Raw genomic sequence first — 24,341 nt, 5'->3', positions numbered from 1 at the left:
TACGATAAAATGATCTCGTCCCTCGATGTTGTCTTCGATTAAATGATGATAGTCCCTTTGATTGCTAAGGTATCCTTACTTGTTGCCTATTATGACTATTCTCATCAATTCATAGAACTTCCTACCTCCTTATGGTATGGATAGCCCTATGTAAAAACGATGACCCTTCGATGACCCGCACATCCAATGCATAGGACTACCTACCCTCAAATGGTAGGGATAGTACTATCACCTAAGTAAAGACTTAAAGAACAAGTTAGACCTTATAACTTTAGGGTATGTTACTCCTAATTGCTTGCTTAAACCAATTTCAAATTACTTCATACACCTCTTTCAAAACAATTTCAAAGGCTACACTTTATTTACAAAGTTAAAGTCCTTTTTCAAAATGTTTTACTATACACACGACACTTTTCAAACAATTCAAACAAACAAGTGAGCTAAGCAATTAAGAGCCCATGGATAACCATGGATACAAAGGGTGCTCATACATTCCCTTTGTATAACCTATCCCCCGAACTCTAATCTCTTTCAAAGGTCTTTCCTGTTCTTTTTGCCTTTCCTAATTAGATAAAATAAAAGGCGGTGGCGACTCTTGCTATCCGCGACATTTAAAAAAAGTCAGTTCTCCCACCGTATTACAATGTGAAAACGGCTTTCCTTCATGGTGATTTGGAGGAAGAGATCTACATGAAACAACCCGATGATTTTCAATTTAAAGGCAAAGAAGATCATGTGTGTAGATTGAGAAAGAGTTTATATGGGTTGAAGCAAGCTCCAAGGCAGTGGTACAAGAAGTTTGAGTCTATTATGTGTGATCAAGGATATCATAATACTACTTCAGATCATTGCGTATTTGTTAAAAAAAATTCTAACGATGACTTCATTATCCTGTTGTTATATGTTGATGATATGCTTATTGTAGGGAAAAATATTTCTAACATTGACAAGTTAAAGAGGCAGTTGGGCAAGTCTTTTTCCATGAAATACATGGGAGCAGCTAAACAAAATCTTGGCATTAGAATTATGTGACAAAAAAGAGAAGAAACTTTGGATCTCACAAGAACATTATATCGAAAGAGTGTTGCAAAGATTCAAAATGGAAAACTCTAAGGCGGTAAGCACTCCTCTTGCTACTCATTTCATGTTGAGTTTTAATCAAAGTCCTTCAAGTGAAGATGAAGCGTTTGATATGAAACGTGTTTCTTATGCGTCTGTTGTGGGTAGTTTGATGTATGCAAGGGTGTGTACAAGACCAGATATTGCATATGCTATTGGTACTGTCAGTAGATTTTTGTCAAATCCATGTAGAGAGCATTAGAATGTTGTAAAATGGATTTTACGGTATCTTTGTGGTACTACTTATATGAAGCTTTGTTTTGGAGGAGATAAGCAAAAGTGTGTAGCATTGTCTACTAGAGAGGCTGAGTTCATTGCTATTACTGAAGCATGCAAAAAGTTATTATGGTTGAAGAAATTTTTGCATGAGCTTGGTTTTGTTCAAGACAAATATGTGTTATTTGTTGATAGCCAAAGCGCTATTCATCTTGGTAAGAATCCAACTTTTCATAATAGGTCCAAACACATTGATGTGAGATATCATTGGATACGTGATGTTTTGGATGCTAAGTTGTTGGAGTTAGCTAAAATTTATACATATGATAATGATTCTGATATGATGACTAAAACCTTACCAAGAGGAAAGTTTGAAGCTTGTTATGATATCGCCGGTTTGGCGATTTCCTCCACATAGTTGTGAGGGGGAGATTTGTTGGGTTTGGGTTCCCTTCCTATGTGGAGAAAAGCCCAAATATCAATAGTCAATTTGTTTCACTTATTTAAGTGGAGAGTGTCAATTTAGGGATAAGAGAGATAGAGAGAAAATAATAATTTAAAAGAGAGAAAAGAGGAGAGAAACTCAGCCCCACTAAATCGACGATCCCCGATTCGTTCATCGTTGGATCGAGCTGAAATTTTATGGGCATGTTCGCAACTCATGTATCTAACTTTTGACCGTACAGAATTTGAAAACAAGGTCTGAGCTGAGAGATATGTGCATCGGATTGGAGCTGCAGATTTGAGTTATTTTCCAGCTTTTTGATTCTTATTTGTAAGTTAATTGTGCTTTGTGATTTGCGGTTGTTAGCACGTGTTTGTGAATCACTTAAAGTCTCTCTTGTACTTATAGTTCTCTGGTCTTTACGACTCATGGTTTTTACTCTCAAATTGAGGGATTTTCCACGTTAAAAATATCGGTGATTTTTTTTTGCATTTATTTTACCGTCTTCTCTTTGTTATTGATTCTCAAAATTTCTACAAATGTGAGGAATTTTATATCCACTGTATCTTAATCGGTTAGTCGGTTATTGTATCTTAATTTCAGATCACATAGAAAGGAAACCTTTTAATGTTGGGATCCAAACATCGATATTTGATAAGTTTTACGCCTTTAATGGTTGTGTGGTCGCTGATGGCAAGATGATTCTGCATTATCATCAATATTGTAGTATTTTAGAGCTTTTCCATCAATCCAAATCATGTCTATTATGGGAATTGTAAGAATCAAGAGGATTCTAGAATTTGAAAGTAGTGATTAGAAAGCTATTAGTCTGATGTTTTGAGTTTTTCTTAATCACCAAGTCTTAGCTACTTTCTTGATAAGATATACTACTTCATTTATTTATCTTAGCTTGTAAGAATTAAGTTATAGTCCTGCCAATGTAGCATGCACCGTTTAGCACCGCCAATAGCGCCTTAATTGATAAGTTTAGTACACTTTCACACCTATATAAATATAATTCAACCATGATGTAGTGATAAATATCAAGTTGAAATAAATTGTGAGTTATTACATAGCACTCTATCTCTCCTTTCACGAGTGTGTCTGTTGCTGAACATCAGAATAGAATGTAGGACAGCTTTGAATAAACTTTTTAAAACAGGAATCACAAACGCTGCGTCGCGGTATAATAGCCACTGCCTTAGAAGCGATTTCGCCTAGACCACCGGAGCTCAGCCAGATCGGCGTCGCCCCCCAAGGTTACCACAACGTCCTCCGATCGCGGGCTCTCGCCAACGAAGGACTGGAATCAATCGGTATACTCAGAACTAGTTTTTTAGAAGAAAAGGAGAAGCTTTATGTTTGTTATATGTTAAACCAGATGGAAAAACCAGTATTTAAAGAAGATCAGTATATTTAATTCACAACACTAACTCCACCTCATAAAACGTGGGATACCAGCTAAAATTATGGAGCAGTTGCAACCTTTCAGCTAAAATATAGGGCTACTGCAAACTGCTAGGAAATAGTCAAAGAAGTTTAAATTTTAAATTTAAAACAAACTGCAGTAATAATTTAAAATACACGTGGAAAAAAAACGTTACTGTTCACTCACAGTGTCTTATTTTTTTTTATCATAATTATAAGTCTCATTTGATATAAATTAGTATTAGAGTAAGTTAGATTCTCCTAGTGTGACTGTTAAAAATATTTTTGAGTGTGTGAGGAATAAAATAATTTTTATTGTGTAAAAAATTATTATGAGTATTTTGTGAGAGAGAGATGACAAATAATTACAATTTTGTCTCATTCGATCCAAAATTAACTGCAAAATCAGATTTTAGTTATTGAATTTTTTTATGACAACACTACTCATAATGTTTAGAGCTTTGTGGATCCCGATTTACAAGAAGCTGATGAAGTCGCTCGTAGAAGGGACCAATTGGCACTTTCACAAATTAATCAAGGAATTGATTACTTAATATTTGGCAAAATAGCAAATGCCAAGACTGTTAAAGAAGCGTGTGACATATTGAAGTTATCACATAAAGGAGTAGAGAAGGCTCAGAAGTCCAAATTACAATCGTTGCATAGAGAATATGAAAGGTGTGAAATGTCTAATTTAGAAACGATAGAACAATATTTTTCTCGTGTTATAAATCTTGTCAACAAGAAGAGAATATATGGAAAAGATATTTCTGATAGCAAAGTGGTAAAAAAATTCTACATACGATGCCGATGAAATTTGACCATGTGATGACTATAATAATTGAGTCCCACGACACCGACGTTTTGTTTGTAGCAGAGCTAAAAGGTAATATTGAAAGTCATGTCAATAGAATATTGGAAAAAATAGAGAAGATAACAGAAGAAGCTTTGAAAAGCCAAGTGAATCTCAACAATATAGTTAAATCCAGTCAAATAAGAGAAGGTAGAGTTGTCAGCATTCTGATAAGGTCATGAACCATCATATACAAGGACAAGCATGTGAAGCATGGGTGCCATAGGATGAAAAAAAATGACGGATAAGCTATCGAGGGTATGAAATCGTCGCCCTAGGAAAGTGAGTTGCATCATTTTCATAATTGTTGCGCCTATATCCTGTCTTTTAATAGCACGATGATGGCATCTTATTCAACATATTGAAGTTTCCCAAAACATTCGATTTATGAATAGAAAAAGCTCTCGGGAAGCCTCACCAGCACTCGACACTTAAACTCCAGAATCTACCACCTTAGCACAAGCAGTCTCTAATTTATTTTTAGGTTTTTGAGTTTGAGCATCAGAAAGAGCTGGCCAAAACTTAGTTCCAATCACCATACCAGGAACATTAACACATTTCCCATCAACACTGGGCCTCTTCCATGGATACTTATGAATTTTAATCTCTTTCTAATATTCATTAATCTCATTATCAGCAGCCACCATAACTGTTTTTCTCTTACCATGACATCAAGATTTTTAGCTCACTCGGCATTCTATTTTGGAACCACCAAAAGTAGTTTCAGGTCATCGCCCAATGTCGAGATGGCGTAACTTTTTGCAAATACGCATCTCAATGCCACAACCCATCATTCTCCCATGCGGCCCGAAACTATCAGTAGTGTTATATCAAATTTTATTCACAAATAATAGAATCGAACCCTGGTTGTGATGACGGGCATTCGACAAAACATGTTTTGATTTAGGAGGGACGATGTCTTTGCTAGTAAAACTACAAAGGTCAAAATCTAGAATCACATTACTTAGACCATCCAAAGCTATATTAAAATCAAGTTTCACAAAACACACACACACACACACACACACACACACACACAAACACACACACACACACACCCACGCACGCACGCACGCACGCACGCGCACACACACACACAAACACACACACACACACGCACGCACGCACGCACGCGCACACACACACACACACACACATATATATATATATATATATATATATATATATATATATATATATATATCCCATTGTCTAGCAATATATGATCATGTAACACCCAATATTAGGCCCTAGGAGTCACAAAAGCGTATGAGGCAACCTCTACTTTCAAGTTCAAACCCAATCCCCTAACTCTATTGGGTAAAGAAACCACCCTCTATTGAATGTCCCTGAAAAAAGTACAACCACCAACCATGATGTCTTCAATCCTCATTCGCAACTCTTTATCAAATCAAATATTTGCTTCCACTATATAATTAGGTTGACATGTACTAAGACAAAAAAAAAGTGGCGATACCCATGCAGGATCAAAGTAGAAGAAGCTCACTCAGAGGATTCCTTAGTTGTGATAGAAGATTCATTAACTCAACAGTCTTAGAAAATCTCTTCTTGGACAACCCCTCGATAAAGCCTTCATCTCGTCTAGCATCCCTTCCAAGCAACTTCATCCATAACATAGGTCTCATGATGTTTGAAAGGAAGAGCTCCCTTGAATTTTATTACCAGCATACGAAGGCCAAAAGAACTCAGTCTTAGGAATATTCGATTCGAGACGTAATCTTGGACTGATTTCCCAAATAATATCAAGGGCTTTAGCCACCTCCTCTGAATCTCCTATGATGGTTTCTTCATCAAGATGTCATGCATGAAGAAGAAGCTTACAATTATCTCTAATTAGGTGAATGAATGAATAACACAAAAGCAAAAAGGAACGGCCTTAACGAGCCACCTTGTTGCACTCTAAAGGTACAAACTCGCTGCCTGACCATAAAGAAACTCAATCCATAATGAAATCAATGTACTACTCACTTTCAAATAATGTTGGACCGGTTTCCCAAATAATGTCAAGGGCTTTAGCCACCTCCCCTAAATCTCCTACGATGGTTTCTTCATCAAGATGTCATGCATGAAGAAGAAGCTTACAATTATCTCTAATTAGGTGAATGAATGAATAACACAAAAGCAAAAAGGAACGGCCTTAACGAGCCACCTTGTTGCACTCTAAAGGTACAAACTCGCTGCCTGACCATAAAGAAACTCAATCCATAATGAAATCAATGTACTACTCACTCTCACCTCGCGCAGAAAGGTTAACTGATACCATGTTGAAAGCATTTAAGAAATCTACTATGAACATAGCCAAATAACTATCTATATCTGCTTGCTTAACACTATGTTGGAATTATGCAAAATGGTCTCGACACCACCCAATACCCTGAGCCCAGAGTGGAAGTCATTGAGATATCGAGCCACATCTTTACTGACCCATTTCATATCCTTGGATACCAACCATTTTCAAATAGAACCTAAAGAAATTGGTCGTATCCCACCATCATACTTTAATAACAAGGTCAAGGATGTAAAGGCAACAAACTCGTCGAATATCTTCCTCTCAGCCATAAGTAAACAACTAGAGTGACTTCACATAAAAGATCTCTTGCCACAGCAGAACCTTCATTACACACTGCATCTGATATATGTTGTGCTCACAAACCATCTCCTCTACATGATTTCCCTTTGGAAAATAATTTAATGTGCCTAAAGATAGTATTAACTTTAGCCAGTAGAAGAGCTTTGAACAACAACATGTTCGACATGGAAGGAGGTGGTGTGTATGGGTGTTTAGCCTCCAAAATCTTCTTTGTAACGATTATAGGGGGTCACTCTGGATGACCCCTACACTTTCATAGTTGTTGTGAAGTGATCATCTGCAACCTTGCAGAGACATGCTTGACATTATAGCTCATATGTTTATCTTTCACTCAAATTTTATGACCCAAATTATCTTGCTCAGAGCTTCCCAACAAACTATTAACTAAATTGACAAGATCATATATGTCTCTCCAAGTAGCTAAGCACTCCAAAATATATAATTGTTGCAAGGACTTCTGATTTTCAAACCTACGATCTCACCTATTCTGAGACTTGACCACGTGAAAGTGCAACGAGAAAGAAGTAACAACCGAACTCAAGCATCTACAAATCTCGGTTCAACAACCACCTTATAAAGAATTTCTTTCAATGCCTGAGATAAAGTAAGACTACACTTAAGAAGTATTTTTTCACGGTGAAGATGTGTTATGAAGACTCTTTCTCTCTAACAACTTCGCATCCAAAACAAGCCCCTTGTTTATGTCGAGGTTATCAAAGTTTGTTGTAGATTGTTTTACAATACCTATAATGTAACTTCTGACTTCCCATGTCCCATGAGTAACACAAACCAGAATCAAAATGATGCTAATGTCTAACTCATGGCATGAATACTCATACACCTTCCACATAACAATTGCTCAATGACCCTTAAAGACTACTCCAATACCATAAACAAATCCCAATCATTCTTAATGACTTTCCGTATTGCACTTTTGCGTTCGTCGTTACATATGTGTAACGTCTTAAGATGAGATACCATACAAAAAATACACTTGCTCTCATCCTTTTCATCAAGGCAACAATGGAACCCTCAAAATGGACAGTGCAAGCCTTCTATACGAGTAGAAATCATTGGACAATGCAAAATTGTGTTTCTCCCCTTTTCAATACAAAAATGCCTAATTGAGGAATTTTAACAAACACGTTTGAATATCGGCGAAAGAGCAGTTTTCCTTGATTGTGATGTTGTGTTGTTGTCTTGCCCTATGGTATGATCATATTAATTAAATCAGAAGAATAATAAGATGATTAGATTCCATAATAAGCCGACAGAACAACACTGTTCCCCCAAAACTTCCTTTTTGGAGTTTACATAAAAGAAGCTTCATGCATTTGCTATGGTTCCCTTTTTGCTCTTATGTGTTGAACTTCGACGTGTGATTAAGATGTTATGAGCTACTAACTTACAAGGAACTTAAAGATGTTATGAGCTGACTTACAAGGAACTTAAAACTGAAGCACTGTATTAACCAAGGCATACACACCATTTGTAATCATAGCTTCTTAACAGGGAATGTATGACCAAATCAAAATTAACTATGTGACCAGATCAAAATGGTTCAAAGTAAGTGGTTGAAAACTATCATTATATTCAAATTACTAAAGTCTTATGTCTATGATTTATTTCGGAATAAATCAGTTCTTTATTTCGGAATAAATCATAGAACTGAGGCTTTAGCTTTGTTTGAAATGAACCAAAGCTAGTTCGGTTCGGTTTCCCTGAACAATATTTCTGGTTCTGTTCAGTTGTTGTCGTCGAGAACTAAACTGTGAACATGATTGATTACTTCTTATATATCTTGTTTATATTTGTATTAAAAATTGACATTCAAAGTGTTCTTCAACATACAAATATCTTGATTGGAAAAAATACAGTAAAAAATATGTGAGATTTCTTTTGTTTACACATGATATAAAAGAAATATCTTTCTCTCAATTTACAGATATTTACTCCACCAATAATCCCTTTATAGTTTGAAATACATGTATGCAATTTTATTTTTTTCAGATATCCGTCTTAGGCACCTCTATATTTTCACAGTATCAGAGTGAATGCAACAGAAGAATAGCTCCTATGATAAGCAATGCCACAGAGGATATTAAAGCCTGCAAGATCGCCTGAGCATTAAGAAAATGAACTAGAAATGCGAACATGTTTGTGTGTGTGCGAGCATACACAAACAGATAAACAGGTCGACGACAGAGAGCAAGAGAAGGATTAAAGAGAAATATTACAGCAATTGCAGAGGCTCCCAATCCCGCACGTTCCCTAGGATCCTTCATGTAGTAATTTCCAAAATAGAGAATAGTTGCATAGTACCACAGAGGTGGACATAGAAATCCAACAAGAAATCTTCAATGAAATGAAACAAACAAAAGTCACAAAACCATTTAGAGGAGGAAAAGAAATAGGGGAAGAATGTAGGTAAACTACTTACGAGAACCATCCAATTCCGCATCCAAAACATGGAAGGGGTTTGTCGTAAAGTCCGGTTTGCAGGTCCTCTGGGTCTCGAATTAGAGCATACTTGCCTCTATCATGATCAGGAGCATCAGCTGCCTGACCTGTCATGGCCATAGAAATGTCAATGCTTCGGAGGAACTTGTTTTCACAATTTTAGTAGAAAAATATAGAGAAACATTAGGTACAAACATGCTATTTTTTAAGGTCTGTTCAAATCAAATTATTTGAGTTTATTTACGGTTACAAGCCCTTTCGATAATGTTTGAAAGATCTCATATAAACAACTTACAACATGTCCATAAGATGTTTTCAACTTATTTCCATAAGCTCTCTAGAATAGTTTATGAAAACATGAACTATGATGAGCATTACCTTCAACTAGTACAAAGAGAAACAGTTCTTTATTATGATGAAACAATTGAAATGGAAAATGGAGCAACAAACTCAATTAGAACCACAACTCCAAGTCTGTTAAATATTGAACAAAACATGTTCTAAAGTATAGCCTTGAAGGCAATATACAAAAGCAATAGGGTGATCAAAATCCTTTGAATCATACGCATATTAATCCTTGTTTTCCATTTAAAATAAACTATCCAAGCAAAAATACCAAGAAAAGTTAGGACAGAACGTAAAACCATTTCTGCGTTTCAGGTATAATGATGAGAATGAGAGTGAGTACCTCTAAAAATTGAATAACTTCGAGCAGATGGCCTCAGAAGATCACGATGCTTATCAGAGACTGATGTTGCCAATTCTACATCATTTCTCAAATCAAAAGTCTCTTCCATACTGGAACCTGGACAATAAACAAAGTCACATTTTAATTGCAAGTGAATTGAGTTGCATTGCAGTAAATTTGAAATTCTCCATATTAGATGAACTAGTTCGTCTGCAATATTAATAAAATTCGTTTCGACATTTGCGTACCTTTATCGACGGATGAGAGAATCGAGTTTATAGATTCAATTCAAGTCTTCAGCTGGTCAAACAACACAAAAAAATCCTTAGAAGCAGATAAGTTCATAATCATGTTAGTTTCAATCTTGTCACTTAAAAAGGAAAATTCATAATCAAATTTCATTCCAATCACTCACATACAACAAAATGAAAATTGAATATGAAAATTGAAAATGAAGTTATAAACCCTAAATTTTAAATATGATCAAGTTACATACATAGTTGAATTTGGCTGTTTTAAAGATAGGGATATTCTAATATATTACTTGTGCTTTAAACTTGATGAAATTGCAATATGTTAGAAAGAATCTTCGAATCCGTGTACCAAACCAAAACAAGAAGTGGAAAACTTGTTGATAAAGCAATCAAGAAGACCTTCCAATTCAGAATTTCAGCTCAAACAAAACCGATTATTTTGGAAATTAGGGAAATATTGAAGTAATCGAACAGAGGGAAAAAAACTATTAAAAATGATAGAGATTTTTATCAAAACAAAATAAGGAAAGAAAATTATAAGAATTAGGAGAAGGAAAAAAGGAATTACCTGTTAAAGAAAGAGGAAACAGAGAGAGATTGAGAAAAAGTGTAGTGGGAAGAGAAACAAGAAGTTTCAGTGATCAATAAGGAAGTTTCAGTGAAAACAATTAAGAGAGAGAGGGACTTTTTATTCAAAGATCAAACGTAATGAGCAATTTAGAAAATTCAACCTCTTTAGTTTTTATATTTTATTTATTTATTTATTTTTATTATTATTACTATGTAGTATAAAATAACTTCAAGTTGAAGAGAATTGACTATAATTCTGTCTTGCTATTATAAATTATAATAAAGTTGAAGAACCAATTTTATAGTGTTTTAAATTAAAAGATAAAGTTGATCTTTAAGAATGAGTTAAGAATCAAAATAATTATTATATTAATATATTTTATTTTTTTACTCAATTTGTAATTTTTTTTAAACATATATTTAAAAAAGAATTTAATAAGTATGTATCGATTGTGTAAAATAGTTATATATTTTTTAAACATTTATTTAAAGAGTTTAATAAGTATGTATCGATTGTGTAAAATAGTTTTATACTGTCAACTAATAAGAATAAAGTATTCAACCATAACATACTAATATTTTAAAATTTATAGTCTGATATAGCGGGATATATGATGGTGTTCTCTCCAAGTATCTCAAAATTTTCCTTGTAGACTTCATTTGAGAGATTCTAGGATCATCCATGTATTTGCTCACTAGACCAACTAAGATGCTTATATCAGGCATGGTATTGCACATATATCTCAATGAGCCAACTATTTGTTTGAACAAAGTTGCACCAACTTCGTTCTCATCACCATTCTTCTCAAGTTTTATGTTTTCTTAGGGTTTGAGTCCAGTATCTTGAACCTCTTCAGAACCTCTTTAACATACTTCCTTTGGTGCAACACTATGCCTTTAGCAGTCCTTAGAAATTTCATGCCTAAGAAATATCTGACATCTCAAACTTTCATCATCGACTTCTTGAATTTCACCAAGTTGTGGATGTTATTTCCAATTACTAGCAAATCATTAACATACAAACATATTCTTGTAAATGGTGTTGGTAGAGCTCTGAAGTCTCGAAAGCTCACTCCGCGTTTCATCGGTCCTTACCAGATTTTGCAGAGGATATGAGAAGTGGCTTATCGGATTGCTTTGCTACCGTCACTTGCTAACTTTCATAATGTGTTTCATGTATCTCAGTTGAGGAGATACATTATGGATTCTTCAGCTGTGATCCAAATCGATGATGTATGATGGGTTACTTCCGCAAGTATACAAAGTGTATCAGAGTAATATAAAATATTGTCGAACCCACAAAGACATATTGGTCAAACTTTCATTTTCTATTGCTATGGTGTTTATCTAAGGAGATCGTTAGAAGGTTTGGAGTAAGAATAACAAAATGAAATAATAGACTTTGAATAAATCCAGGTATATAATACTGGAATGCCACTCTCATCGATCAATAATACTCTTATTATTTCTAAGTAGGATTACTTACGGGGCAATATTTTCTTCCTTGAAAAAGAATTAATTAAACAGGAACTGTCGCTTATGCGTATTCAGAACCAGATTTTACTCTCCAAATTATACTATCTGCTCTCGCGTGCCCGGTGCGCTATGCCTTAAAGTGGAAAAACCTATTTTAAGAAATTAGATTCTTGACTCAGTTGAAAAGTAGTTTCGATTGGAAATTTTAACTTAAAAAGGTTCCTGGCTTTCGCTTGGATAACCGGATCCTAAACCTATACACGCGTCCGCAGATAGTTTTAAAATCATTTTCTAGAAACATTAATCTCTCCTAATTAATTAATAAAGTGCTCTCGCAATATTTATTAACCAAAAACGAACCAATTTTAGTCTTAAGTATCAGACAAATTTCGATCTTACTCGACGTGTTCAAGACTCTCTCTCGTAGCAACCGATCAAATTAAGTTTAGAAAAATTGCATTAAAATCAAAACAACCCTCAATAGCAATTATAAAGAAACCACAAACAGAGTACCTTCGAATCGACGATCCTCACATTCCAGCACTAATAGATTATATGGACATACTTACGGTAAACATTAAAGCTTTTGATTGAAAATTGGAATTAAACATATTTAGCTATTTGTTGTGAAAATCGATACCAATAACAAAGTATAATAGGGAATTAGAGAGGATAAGAAGAACACAAGAATTGGTTATAACTGCTATTCTTTCACTTTCTCTTAAAACAAGATTACAAGTTTACAAGAATAACAAATAACCTCTCTCACCCTAAATTAGGATTTGCAGCTTAGCAATATTGAGAGACTAGTATGCTATTTATAATAAAACCTAACATACTAACTAATGGGCTTTTTCAGCAAGGCCCATTACACAAGCCAACTTAATAAACAAGCTAACTTAACAAATTAGGGTTTAAACACTAAAACCTAATTTAACATGCTAACAACCCTAGCATCTTTGACATCTGCATGCTAGACCCATCTTCGACTACAGCATGCACACTTCGACACCAGCATGTGAACAATCCTTCGACTTCATGCTTAACTCTGTCGAACTGTCGAACCAAGAAGCTACCCTTCGACAATACTAGAGTTCGATCCAATATCTCACAAATCTCCACCTTGGACCTAACTCTACAACGTCAAGGAACAGACTAGCTTTCTTCATGCAGCTTTATCATCTGCATACAGTGGAAAAACTTGCAACTCGGCAATGTCTTGGTGATCATATCAGCAGCATTGTCTTCAGTCGAAACCTTCAGCACTTGGACTTCTCCACGCTCGATTACTCCTCTGACGAAATGCAGCCTCACATCAATGTGCTTAGTTCGCTCATGATAGGCTGAATTCTTTGACAGGTGTATTGCACTTTGACTATCACATTTAACAGTGATACCTCGACCTTGAAGTTTCAGCTCCTTCGCAAAACCTTCAAGCCACAATGCTTCTTTCACAGCTTCAGTGAGAGCAATATATTCCGCTTCAGTGGTTGATAGAGCAACAACCTTCTGAAGAGTTGCTTTCCAACTAATTGCTGTGCCAAACATAGTGAAAACATATCCAGAAATAGACTTTCTAGAATCCACATAACCTGCATAATCAGAGTCGACATATCCTTCTATTGCTGCTTTACTATCTTCACCCAAGGCTCCACCATAAATTAAGACTTTGTTTAGAGATCCATTTATGTACCTTAAAATCCACTTCAATGCTTGCCAGTGAGCCTTTCCAGGATTCGCCATGTACCTGCTTACAAGACTTACTGCGTATGCTATGTCGGGTCTAGTACAGACCATAGCATATATCAAAGAACCAACTATATTAGCATATGGGATGCTATTCATATAGGCTCTTTCGACATCAGTACTGGGACACTGATCAATACTCAGCTTGAATTGAGGGTTTGTTGGAGTCACAACTGGCTTCGAATTCGACATACCAATCTTTTCAAGAATCTTCCGTAGATATGCCCCTTGAGATAGGCATAACTTCGACTTCTTTCTATCTCTTCGAATGTCAATTCCAAGAATCCTGGAAGCAGCTCCCAGATCCTTCATATCGAACTCCTTATTGAGTTCAGCCTTCACCTCATCACATCTTCGACACTGTTGCTTGCTATGAGAATATCATCCACATAAAGCAACAAAATAACAAATGAATTACCAGGTCGAAATCTGAAGTAAACGCAGTGGTCGAACTGACTTCTAATGAAACTTATGCGTGCCATGAACTTGTCGAATCTCCTATTCCACTGTCGAGGAGATTGTTTCAGCCCATACAAAGATCTCTTTAACTTGCACACATAATCTTCCTTCCCCTTTTCGACATACCCTTCAGGTTGCCTCATCAGGATCGTTTCATCTAGATCACCATACAAGAACGCAGTCTTCACATCCATCTGTTCCAGTTCAAGATCGAACTGTGCCACCATGGCAAGCAACATTCGAATGGACCTATGCTTCACAACAGGAGAAAACACATCATTAAAGTCGACACCTTCTTTCTGAGTGAAACCCCATGCAACTAACCTTGCCTTGTATCTTTTCGACGTCACTCCTTCAATTCCTTCCTTAACTTTGAAAATCCATTTACAGCTGACTAACCTTGCCCCAACAGGTTTCTTGATCAGTTCCCAAGTATGATTATCAAGAAGAGATTTCATCTCATCATCCATGGCCTTCAGCCATTCAGTCTTATTTTGACTCCTCATAACTTCCTTATAGTCTCTAGGTTCTTCGTCTAGAACCTCACTTGCAGAGATTAAGGCATAAGTTATAAGATATGCATATCCAAGTCTCTGAGGTGGCTTGATGACTCTTCTCGACCTATCTCTCGACAATAGGTAGTCATCGTCAGTTTCCTCAACTTCAGCATCTTCTGCTTCTTCTTCGACTTCATCTGGGATATGCAATTCAGCATCAACATGCTCCACCTCAACAGGAATCTCTACCTGTTCCAGCTCTTCGTCAGATGTTTCTGTACTTCGACCAACATCATTAGTTTTATTAAAAGCCATTTCAGCTTCATTGAAAACTACATCTCGACTGGTGATACACCTCCTGTGACCTGGCTCTAGGAACCATAGCCTATAAGCTTTGACTCCTTCAGGGTATCCCATGAACATGCATTTCAGAGCTCTAGGTTCGACCATGTCTTGCCTAATGTGAGCATAGGCTACGCAGCCAAATACTCTCAGTTTGTCGAGATCTGGTGGATGTCCCGACCAAACTTCTTCAGGTGTCTTCATATCTAACGCTGTCGAAGGACATCTGTTTATCAGATATGTTGCTATCGAAACAGCCTCAGCCCAGAACACCTTCTTTAACCCCGCACTAATCAACATGCATCTGACTCTCTCCAAAATAGTTCGATTAAATCTTTCAGCCAAACCATTTTGTTGTGGAGTACCTGCAGTAGTTCTGTGCCTTGCAATACCAAAGGCAGCACAAAAACTGTCGAATGCCTCATTGCAAAATTCAAGGCCATTGTCGGTTCTCAACCTCTTGACCTTCCTGCCAGTCTGATTTTCAACCAGAGTCTTCCAACTTTTGAAATTCTCAAAAGTTTCATCCTCAGTCTTCTGGATGAATACCCATAATTTTCTGGAATAATCATCTACTATGGATAGAAAATACCTTGCTCCTGAATGTGATGCACACCTTGCAGGCCCCCAAAGATCAACATGGATGTAATCAAGGGATCCATGTGTTCTTTGTTTGCCTTTGTTGAACTTCACTCTGCAAGATTTTCCAAGTACACAGGGTTCACAAAACTTCAGCTTTTCGACTTTGTCTCCACCAAGCAGATTTTGTTTCCCTAATTCGACCAGACCCCTTTCACTGACATGGCCCAATCTCATGCGCCAGATTTCTGTCTTCGACAAAGGTTTCGTGGATACAACATTTGTCGAACCACTTACAACTTCAGCCTCAAGGGTATACAAGCCTTGTTTCTTCACACCTCTCAAGACTTCCTTCGACCCCTTCATGACTCTTAGGATACTTTTCTCTCCTTGGAAAACATATCCTTTCTTGTCGAATTCACCAAGAGAAAGCAAATTTCTCTTCAAATCAGGAACATACCTGACTTCAGTCAACAACCTTATTGACTCATCATGGAGCTTGAATCTCACAGATCCAACACCTGCAATCTTGCAAGCCTTGTTGTTTCCCAGCAATACTGATCCACCATCTTGATCACATAATTCCTCGAACAAGTCTTTGTTTGGAGTCATGTGCCAAGTGCAACCTGAATCCATAATCTACTCTCTTCTCAAGTCACTGCTTGAAACCACAAGAACATCAGATGATTCAAAATCATCTTGAACAATGGCTGCATTGCCATTATCCTTACCTCCATGATCTTTCAGACGTTCAGGGCACACCTTTCTTGTGTGACCCTCCTTCTTACAATGATAGCATCGAATGCCAGATGCTTCGCCATTGTAAGACTTCGACTGGCTTTGCCCTTCTTGTCGAACTTACCATTCTTTCGCAAGAATTTTCCTTTAACGGCCAAACCTTCACCAACAGTCGAAGGTTTATGCTCCTTTCGTTCGTTCAGGTCCTTTGAATATAGGGCTGATTGAACTTCTTCAAAGGTCAGGGACTCCCTTCCATACAAGAGAGTTTCTTTGAAGTGAGCATGTGATCGAGGCAAAGCGCACAATAGTAACAGCGCTTGATCTTCATCATCAATCTTTACATCGATATTTTCAAGATCAAGAATCAGCTTGTTGAACATATCCAACTGCTCAGCCAACACTTTGTCTTCAACCATCTTGAATTAATACAAAGCCTGCTTCAGGTAGAGTCGATTTACCAGCGATTTGGTCATATACAAACTTTCAAGTTTCGCCCATAACCCTAATGTCGTCGTCTCCTTTGATACCTGTCGTAGAACCTTATCACCAAGGCTCAACAGAATTGCGTTGTGTGCTTTCTCGATCATAGTTGTCTTCTCCGCTGCCGTTAATGCAGCATTCATGGCTGCCTCTCCCTTCAACGCTTCCAAACAACCCTGCTGAACCAGTAGGGCTTTCATCTTCAAGCGCCACAGACCGAAATCATTCACTCCAGTGAACTTTTCAATCTCATACTTTGTTGAAGGCATCTTCTCCACGCTCACCGCACCAATTTGTTGTGAAAAACGATACCAATAACAAAGTATAATAGGGAATTAGAGAGGATAAGAAGAACACAAGAATTGGTTATAACTGCTATTCTTTCACTTTCTCTTAAAACAAGATTTCAAGTTTACAAGAATAAAAAATAACCTCTCTCACCCTAAATTAGGATTTGCAGCTTAGCAATGATGAGAGACTAGTATGCTATTTATAATAAAACCTAACATACTAACTAATGGGCTTTTTCAGCAAGGCCCATTACACAAGCCAACTTAATAAACAAGCTAACTTAACAAATTAGGGTTTAAACACTAAAACCTAATTTAACATGCTAACAACCCTAGCATCTTCGACATCTGCATGCTAGACCCATCTTCGACTACAGCATGCACACTTTGACACCAGCATGTGAACAATCCTTCGACTTCATGCTTAACTCTGTCGAACTGTCGAACCAAGAAGCTACCCTTCGACAATACTAGAGTTCGATCCAATATCTCACACTATTCAATTAAAATTAAGAACATGCAATGAAACAAGCGTGCAAAGTAAAATAGACAAAGCAAGTAAACCGTAAATAATATTAAATATAATAAGAACTTCCTCCAAATGGAGACTTGAATCTGGTACAACGGAAATAAACTTCAACGGAATGTAAATGAAAAAAATAACTTCAACGAAATATAAATGGAGGAAATAACTTCAACGGAATGTAAATGTCGGCAAGATTAAAAGCTTCAAAGTAAAGTGATCCAAACTCAATGACAACAACAACGCAATAACTTTCTGATGCGAAGAATTAGATCTTTTGGAATGTGAATTTATGCCTAAGTTATGCTAAGTTTGGATGGTTTGAAAAGTGAAGTATTACTCATATTTATACTATTTTAAAATCCTAAAATGTCAAGTGGTGGTTTCTAATTTCGTGTGAGAGAAGGTAGGGAGGAGTGGAGCAAGTGGAAGACCATGTCAAGCTCTTTTTCCAACCGCTGCAAAAATTCAAAGGATGGCGAATGCCACATTCACAAAGTGGAAAGACTTGGTCTTTGTGACTGTGGTAACACGGGACACGTTGTAAAACCCCAAAAATTTAGATTAAATTATTTAATCGATTATTTGTGATTTATGGTGGATTTATGTGATGTATGTGTGGTATATTGTGGGGTAGTAGTGGATTAAGGTGATGATTAGAATTATTTAGGTTTAAATAATTGAGTTTATAGTATTTAAATTAATTGTAAAGATAATAATATAATAAATAGTTAAAAGAGAGTTGAGTGAGGGCATAATGGGAATAACATAATAGGGGTCTAAGGGGTAACAAAGTAAAAGAGAAAAATAAGAGAGGAAACAATCATTCTGTTCGATCTAGAATTGGGAGAACACGAAGAAGAGGCTAGGGCTCAGAGGGGAATTTTGTAGAACATAAAGGAAAAGATGAACTTGCTAGGAATTTGAGGTAAGGGGTGTAATCGGGTTTATTATGATTGATATGGGGTTGAGGTAGATGAAGGTTTGTTGTATGTGTGGGTTTGATTGGTAAATAACATGATGTATGTGTTAATTATGATGTTTAGTTTTCCATTGATTTAATGTTTAAGGGTTGTGACCTTAAGTGTGTTAATGGTGTTTTAGAGATGATAAATTGACGTTCTGATGGTTTATTTCCCTTGATTCATGTGCCATGTGATACAATATGTTTTGGGGTTGTTGGAGGTCAAAACTTGGGGTTTGGGGTATGTTGAAGGGCTGAAAAACAAGAAAGATTGCACAAAGTCGCGTGAAAATGTGGTTTTCCAGGCTCTATAACGACCTGTAATAGCTGTTACGGGTGGTCGTATTAGCCCTCTGGATTTTTGTACCAGAATTGTGAAAAAGTGAAATTCTGGACTGGGAGCATTACAGGTCGTAATGGCCATTACGGGTGGCCGTAGCAGCTCTCAGGTTTTTGCAATGTGAAACCATTTTGATCATAACTTTTGATCCGTATGTCCAAATGACGTCTCGTTCGAATTGTCAGAAAGTTAACACACTGAACTATAATATGATGGAGATAGGTGAATTGTTTCAGTGTTATTCCTATATCCATTATGCATGGGAAGTTGATTTTTCATATGTTGTTTTTAACTATGATAAGCTTTGACGTTTTACCTCATAACTTTCGAGCCGTAAGTCCAAATCGAGTACCGCTTGAAGCATTGGAAAACTTAGGGGTGTACATGGGCCGGTTTGGATTGGATTTGGCGAAACCCAAGACCCAACCCATATTGGACACTCCGTTTTGGGTGATGTTAATTAACCACCTGTTACATTAATGGGCCGGTTTGGGAAAATCCACTAATTTTCGAGTTGGGTTGGGTTGGATAGTGGGTTGTCCAAATTATTTCTTTGCTTATTAACATTAAAGGGCTAAATGAGGAGTCATCATATTTATCATCATATTTTTTTCATAAAAGATACTCAAAATTTGCATCTTCTTAAAAAAAAATTAGACAATCTATTTTTACTATCTTTTAGCCTTATATAATAATAAATGATAATATCAACTAATAAAAATTATCATACAATACTAGCAACAAATTGAAGTTGCATGACATAAAACTGTATTAGCATTACAATAACCAAAAAGTGAAACATTCAAAATTAGTTAATGTCATGGTTCACTAAAATAGTAAATGTTTAGAGACTAAAATTACAACTTCTAAGTTAATATTCATCAAAGTTACTAAAATTATAATAATAAATATTTGATTTGTGGGACAATGGGTCTTTTGGGTTTGGGTTGGGTTTTATCTGAAACCCGGTTTTTTAATGGGTTTTTTAGCTTTGAAACTCATATTCACCCAATTACCCGACCCAACCGATTTTTTGGGTGGGTTTGACCGGGTTTTGTGGGTTAACCCAATCCATGTACACCCTAGGCAAACTGACATGCTGAACTATAGTATGATAGAATAATATGAGATATGTTATGTATTATTCTTGTGCCTATGTATTTATGGAATTGATTTATTATATGTTGTTATGTTATGATGTTCTATTTTAATGATGAATATGATGTTGCTATGAAGTGTTATGATGTAATTGATGTGATCCATGATGAAGTTTTAGTGATATGCATGTCTGATATGTTTACATGTTATATGAAGGTGATTATGTGAATGATGATGCACTTGACTAGCCGTGGTTGAATTTTATATGATGTTGTTGTGCATCATGCATTTGTAGCACTTTTGGATGGTGGTCCGCTTGTGACGAGCCTCAATCCCATTGTGTGGATTGTGTGCGCTTTGTGATATGCTCCGGTTCCAAGAGGGAATCAGTCGTATAGTGGAGATCTTTGGAGGATGATGAACCAGGTGTTCATAAATTTTGGTACCACATGCATTCTGTCAATTGTGTCACATTGACATCCTATGTGACATTGCATAAATTTCGTTAATAAGTGTGTGATGTAATGATAATTGTGAATTAAGTGAGTATATGATGATGAAAGATGTGCAAGTGATATTATGATGCATCTGTGAGTATGAAGTATTGATGAATATTATGTGTTGTTATGTGATGACGTTGTTATAACTACTAATCTTTTCCTTATGTCTTTTATAATAAATTATGATTACTCACCCTTTCTGTTTGAATGTTACCTCCACGTGAGTAACGCGCAGGTGATGATAACGCGAAAACGTATCGTATATTTAGCTTAATTTACATGCATTATTATTCTATTTTATTTTGATTTTATTATTTTATTTTGTATTATGCCGGTATTTCTATTTGTTTTCAAGAATTTATTTAATCGGAGATCGCAAAAGAAATAGTCGGAAAAAGGACTTAAAATGGAGAAGAATTGTTTAAAAGAGCAACTAAATAAGGAGGTGTAAATAGGAAGAAGAAAGAGGCCTAGAACACAAAGAAAGCCCATTGCGCAAGACTGAATCCGGATGGCGCACTAGGCCACCTGCCGGTCGGCGTAGCCCCTCCCCATCCGTTCGACACTCCCTTAATATATGTGTGTGACGTAAGTCACACACTCAAGCCAGAAGAGACGTTACGCTACTTTCTCTCCTCCATTTTCTCTGCCGAAAGAACAGCAACTGCTACGAGACAAGTTAGAAATCCAAGAATTGAGAGCTCTATATAAACCCTTCGAGAATTATTGAAAGGGTTACGTACTTTTTTTACCATACTGCCGTCAAGTTTAGTTCTCTGCAATTTCAACTTCCAGTTCAAGCCTACTTCTTCCAAACCATTTTCTGCAATAGATTTCCACACCGGAAATACTATTGCAATTCAGTTTCCTTTTCAAGCTTCAGAATTCGTATTAGTTTTAGGAGTAGATTTTGTTTTCAGCATTTATTTTCGTCCCGGATTCAAGATTCGATACTGCAAGATACAATTTTTCCAGTCTACAATTTAATTCAGGTTTATTTATTTTCATTTAATTAATATTGTTTGTTTATGTTAATTTATCAAATTATGTCCGGGTTATTTAATATCTATTATAAATGCTCTGATTTGTCTACTAAAACCATGTCCGGCTAAATACCTTTTATCGGTATGTAAGGTCACATAACCGAGGGAATCGAGTAATCTGTCGATGTAGGTTATTAATCAAATTTATTTGTCTGGATGATATTTCTAAACGCTTAATTAAACTATTTTGTAACGAGAGTTAAAAACAATAGAAGTTAGGATCAATAAAAACGAGAGTTTGAGATTTTAACTGGACCTTAGAAATTAGGCATTAACCTTAAATACAGCGAGAGCGCTTTAAGGGTAATTAGTTTTCATTGGTTTTCAAAAATCACTTTGAACTTTAATTGATACAGCGAGAGCGCTCACTTGGGTTTAATAGTGAAATCATAATCAATAAACACGAGTGTGAGAGGAGGGTTTTTAAACTAATGATTTCTACAGAAAAGTGATTTTAAATTACGATCCGCATCGATGGCTTACTAGATCCCCGAAGTCCGACCATTGCATACCGATATTATTATCCTAGATTTAATTTAATAATATTTCTTTTTAATTCCCGCCTGATCAATAATCAATTGAATATTAGCCTTAGATTTACGTAGTAGCGATTAACTACATTTAGGTCGATTCTTAGTCCCTGTGGGTTCGATATCTTTTAAAACTACGCGATAGACTGTGCACTTGCAGTCATAATCACAGACATACCCCATTGTCGCGATCAGGTGACCAGGAGTGGTTCGTAAAAGCTTTGAGGATAGCTTCAAAATGTGTTATTTATTCTGTTAATTAGAGGTGTCTTGCTCTAATATGTAACATTGGGTTGGGAATGCTATTGCGATTGTTACGTTCTTTTGATGTCGACATAAAGTTGTGGTGGTTTTGATTGTTAAAATGGTTTTAAATTGATGAAACTAATAATATGAGTTTTGAGAAGTATGATATGATGACGGTGACTCCGCTGTGAAATTTTAAATGATGGCTTGGATTATTATCAGATGCATGTTTTAAATTAATGCAACCCGTGTTACAGAGCAGGATTGTTTTTATAAAGTTTTGTGTGAAGTGTGACACCCTTGTACGGTGCATTTGTTTGATTTATTTTCGTAAATTATATGCAAAATATTTGTGGACTTAGAAGGGTGTTACACACGTCATTCACCTCATGGCCTATTTCATGGCGAATGCCATGCTGGATGTTGTGAGTGTAAATTACTCCTTTTTCTCCATTTTTCATTTGATTTGCTTTGTTTCTTCGCGTATGACTCTCATATGGTTGAGTACTTGAAACACAGACAAAACACCAGCATAACACTAAAAATAAATATAAAACAACGATAAAATATGAGGATAATAGCTATTTTTCCCCCTGTCATATGGGCGGGGTTAGAAAAATCCCCCTGTAAAAAAAAGTTTGGATTCGCCCCATAACATATGAAGATTTCCATGTTTTACCCCTTCAAGAAATTCAATCATTAGAATTATTGACGTGACAAACTTTTTATATATATTTTTATTTTTTTAATGACGTGGCATGTAACACCCCTTTTTACCCCATAAAATAATAAGCATATAATCAGAGAATAAGCATGCATATAACTCAAAGGGCGTCACATTGACGTTTCAACAACTGAAAAACTTTTAAAACCGACAGCATTTATCCACAAAATACAATACACCTGGTCATTTCAAATAACACCTTACATATAATCATAATTCATCCAGAATATGCATTAACAGCGAAAAGTAATACTCATGTGTTTCATATAAATGATACATGTCCCATATCATGATCATATCTCCATAAACAACTCATAAGATAACCATAATCATAATATTTGGCTTAAGCCTCTCAACAACAAGTAACTAATTAAACATGTTCGCAAGTTATAATAAAATGCATAAACAAATAGAACATGAGTTCAACGTCTAAGCTACCCAGTGTTACATGACCAGAGCATTGACTCGCTACTTAATTACCAAGCAACTCAGAAGAAACTCCGACTAGATCACACGCCAGCTACTAATTGTCAAACCTGCATGTCGCCAAACGAGGGCAACATTAAAACAGAAGGGTGAGAATACAAACCATTATGAAGAAGGTATAATGAGATACAATGGTTAAATCAACAATTATAGGAATGCATTACACTTGCCTAATCATAAAATTAATGCTAATCATAGTTCACATATATTAAGCATACACCAAGTATAAGAGTATAATATCTCAATACTATATTCTCAATTATACACATAGCCATAATTGTCATACCCCAAAATTTGCCCTATCAATTTTAACCTTTAATTATGCTAGATGAAACATGACACTACCTTGTTACTTCTACTATTATTTTTGTTACAATTCTTTATTTAAGTTAATACAAATTATAAAAAAGGGAAACTATTAGAATTAGGTTACTTTTTTTTCAATTAATTAATTAATAAAGAATTTCCAAAAAAAAAGGGAGTATTAGTTAAAAAAAAAAGGAGAACTTTACGGTTACTACTTTTATTTAAAAATTAAAGTAGTGATTTTTAGCATAATTAGAATGTTTAAGTTGTAAATAGTGACTTTTATAAAATCAAATAAAAGAAACTTTTTCTCTATTATTATTAAAA

General features: G+C 35.8%; 1 protein-coding gene across 1 annotated transcript; it reads right to left on the bottom strand.

Annotated features, from left to right (window-relative positions):
• Window positions 1-8,204: 8,204 nt before the first annotated feature.
• On the bottom strand, window positions 8,205-10,780 carry LOC131599075 (uncharacterized). The gene is made up of 6 exons (XM_058871569.1): window positions 10,643-10,780; window positions 10,069-10,120; window positions 9,821-9,937; window positions 9,113-9,239; window positions 8,910-9,027; window positions 8,205-8,780 (listed from the first exon to the last, which is right to left on the bottom strand). The coding sequence occupies exons 3-6, from the start codon at window positions 9,927-9,929 to the stop codon at window positions 8,718-8,720; spliced, it is 417 nt and encodes a 138-aa protein (XP_058727552.1). The 5' UTR covers window positions 9,930-9,937; window positions 10,069-10,120; window positions 10,643-10,780; the 3' UTR covers window positions 8,205-8,717.
• Window positions 10,781-24,341: the final 13,561 nt, after the last annotated feature.

This window comes from Vicia villosa, linkage group LG4 (genome assembly GCF_029867415.1).
Source record: "Vicia villosa cultivar HV-30 ecotype Madison, WI linkage group LG4, Vvil1.0, whole genome shotgun sequence".
NCBI classification, from domain to species: domain Eukaryota; kingdom Viridiplantae; phylum Streptophyta; class Magnoliopsida; order Fabales; family Fabaceae; genus Vicia; species Vicia villosa.
Note: the sequence above shows the minus strand (reverse complement) of the source record. Positions and strands in the feature narration are given on the sequence as shown.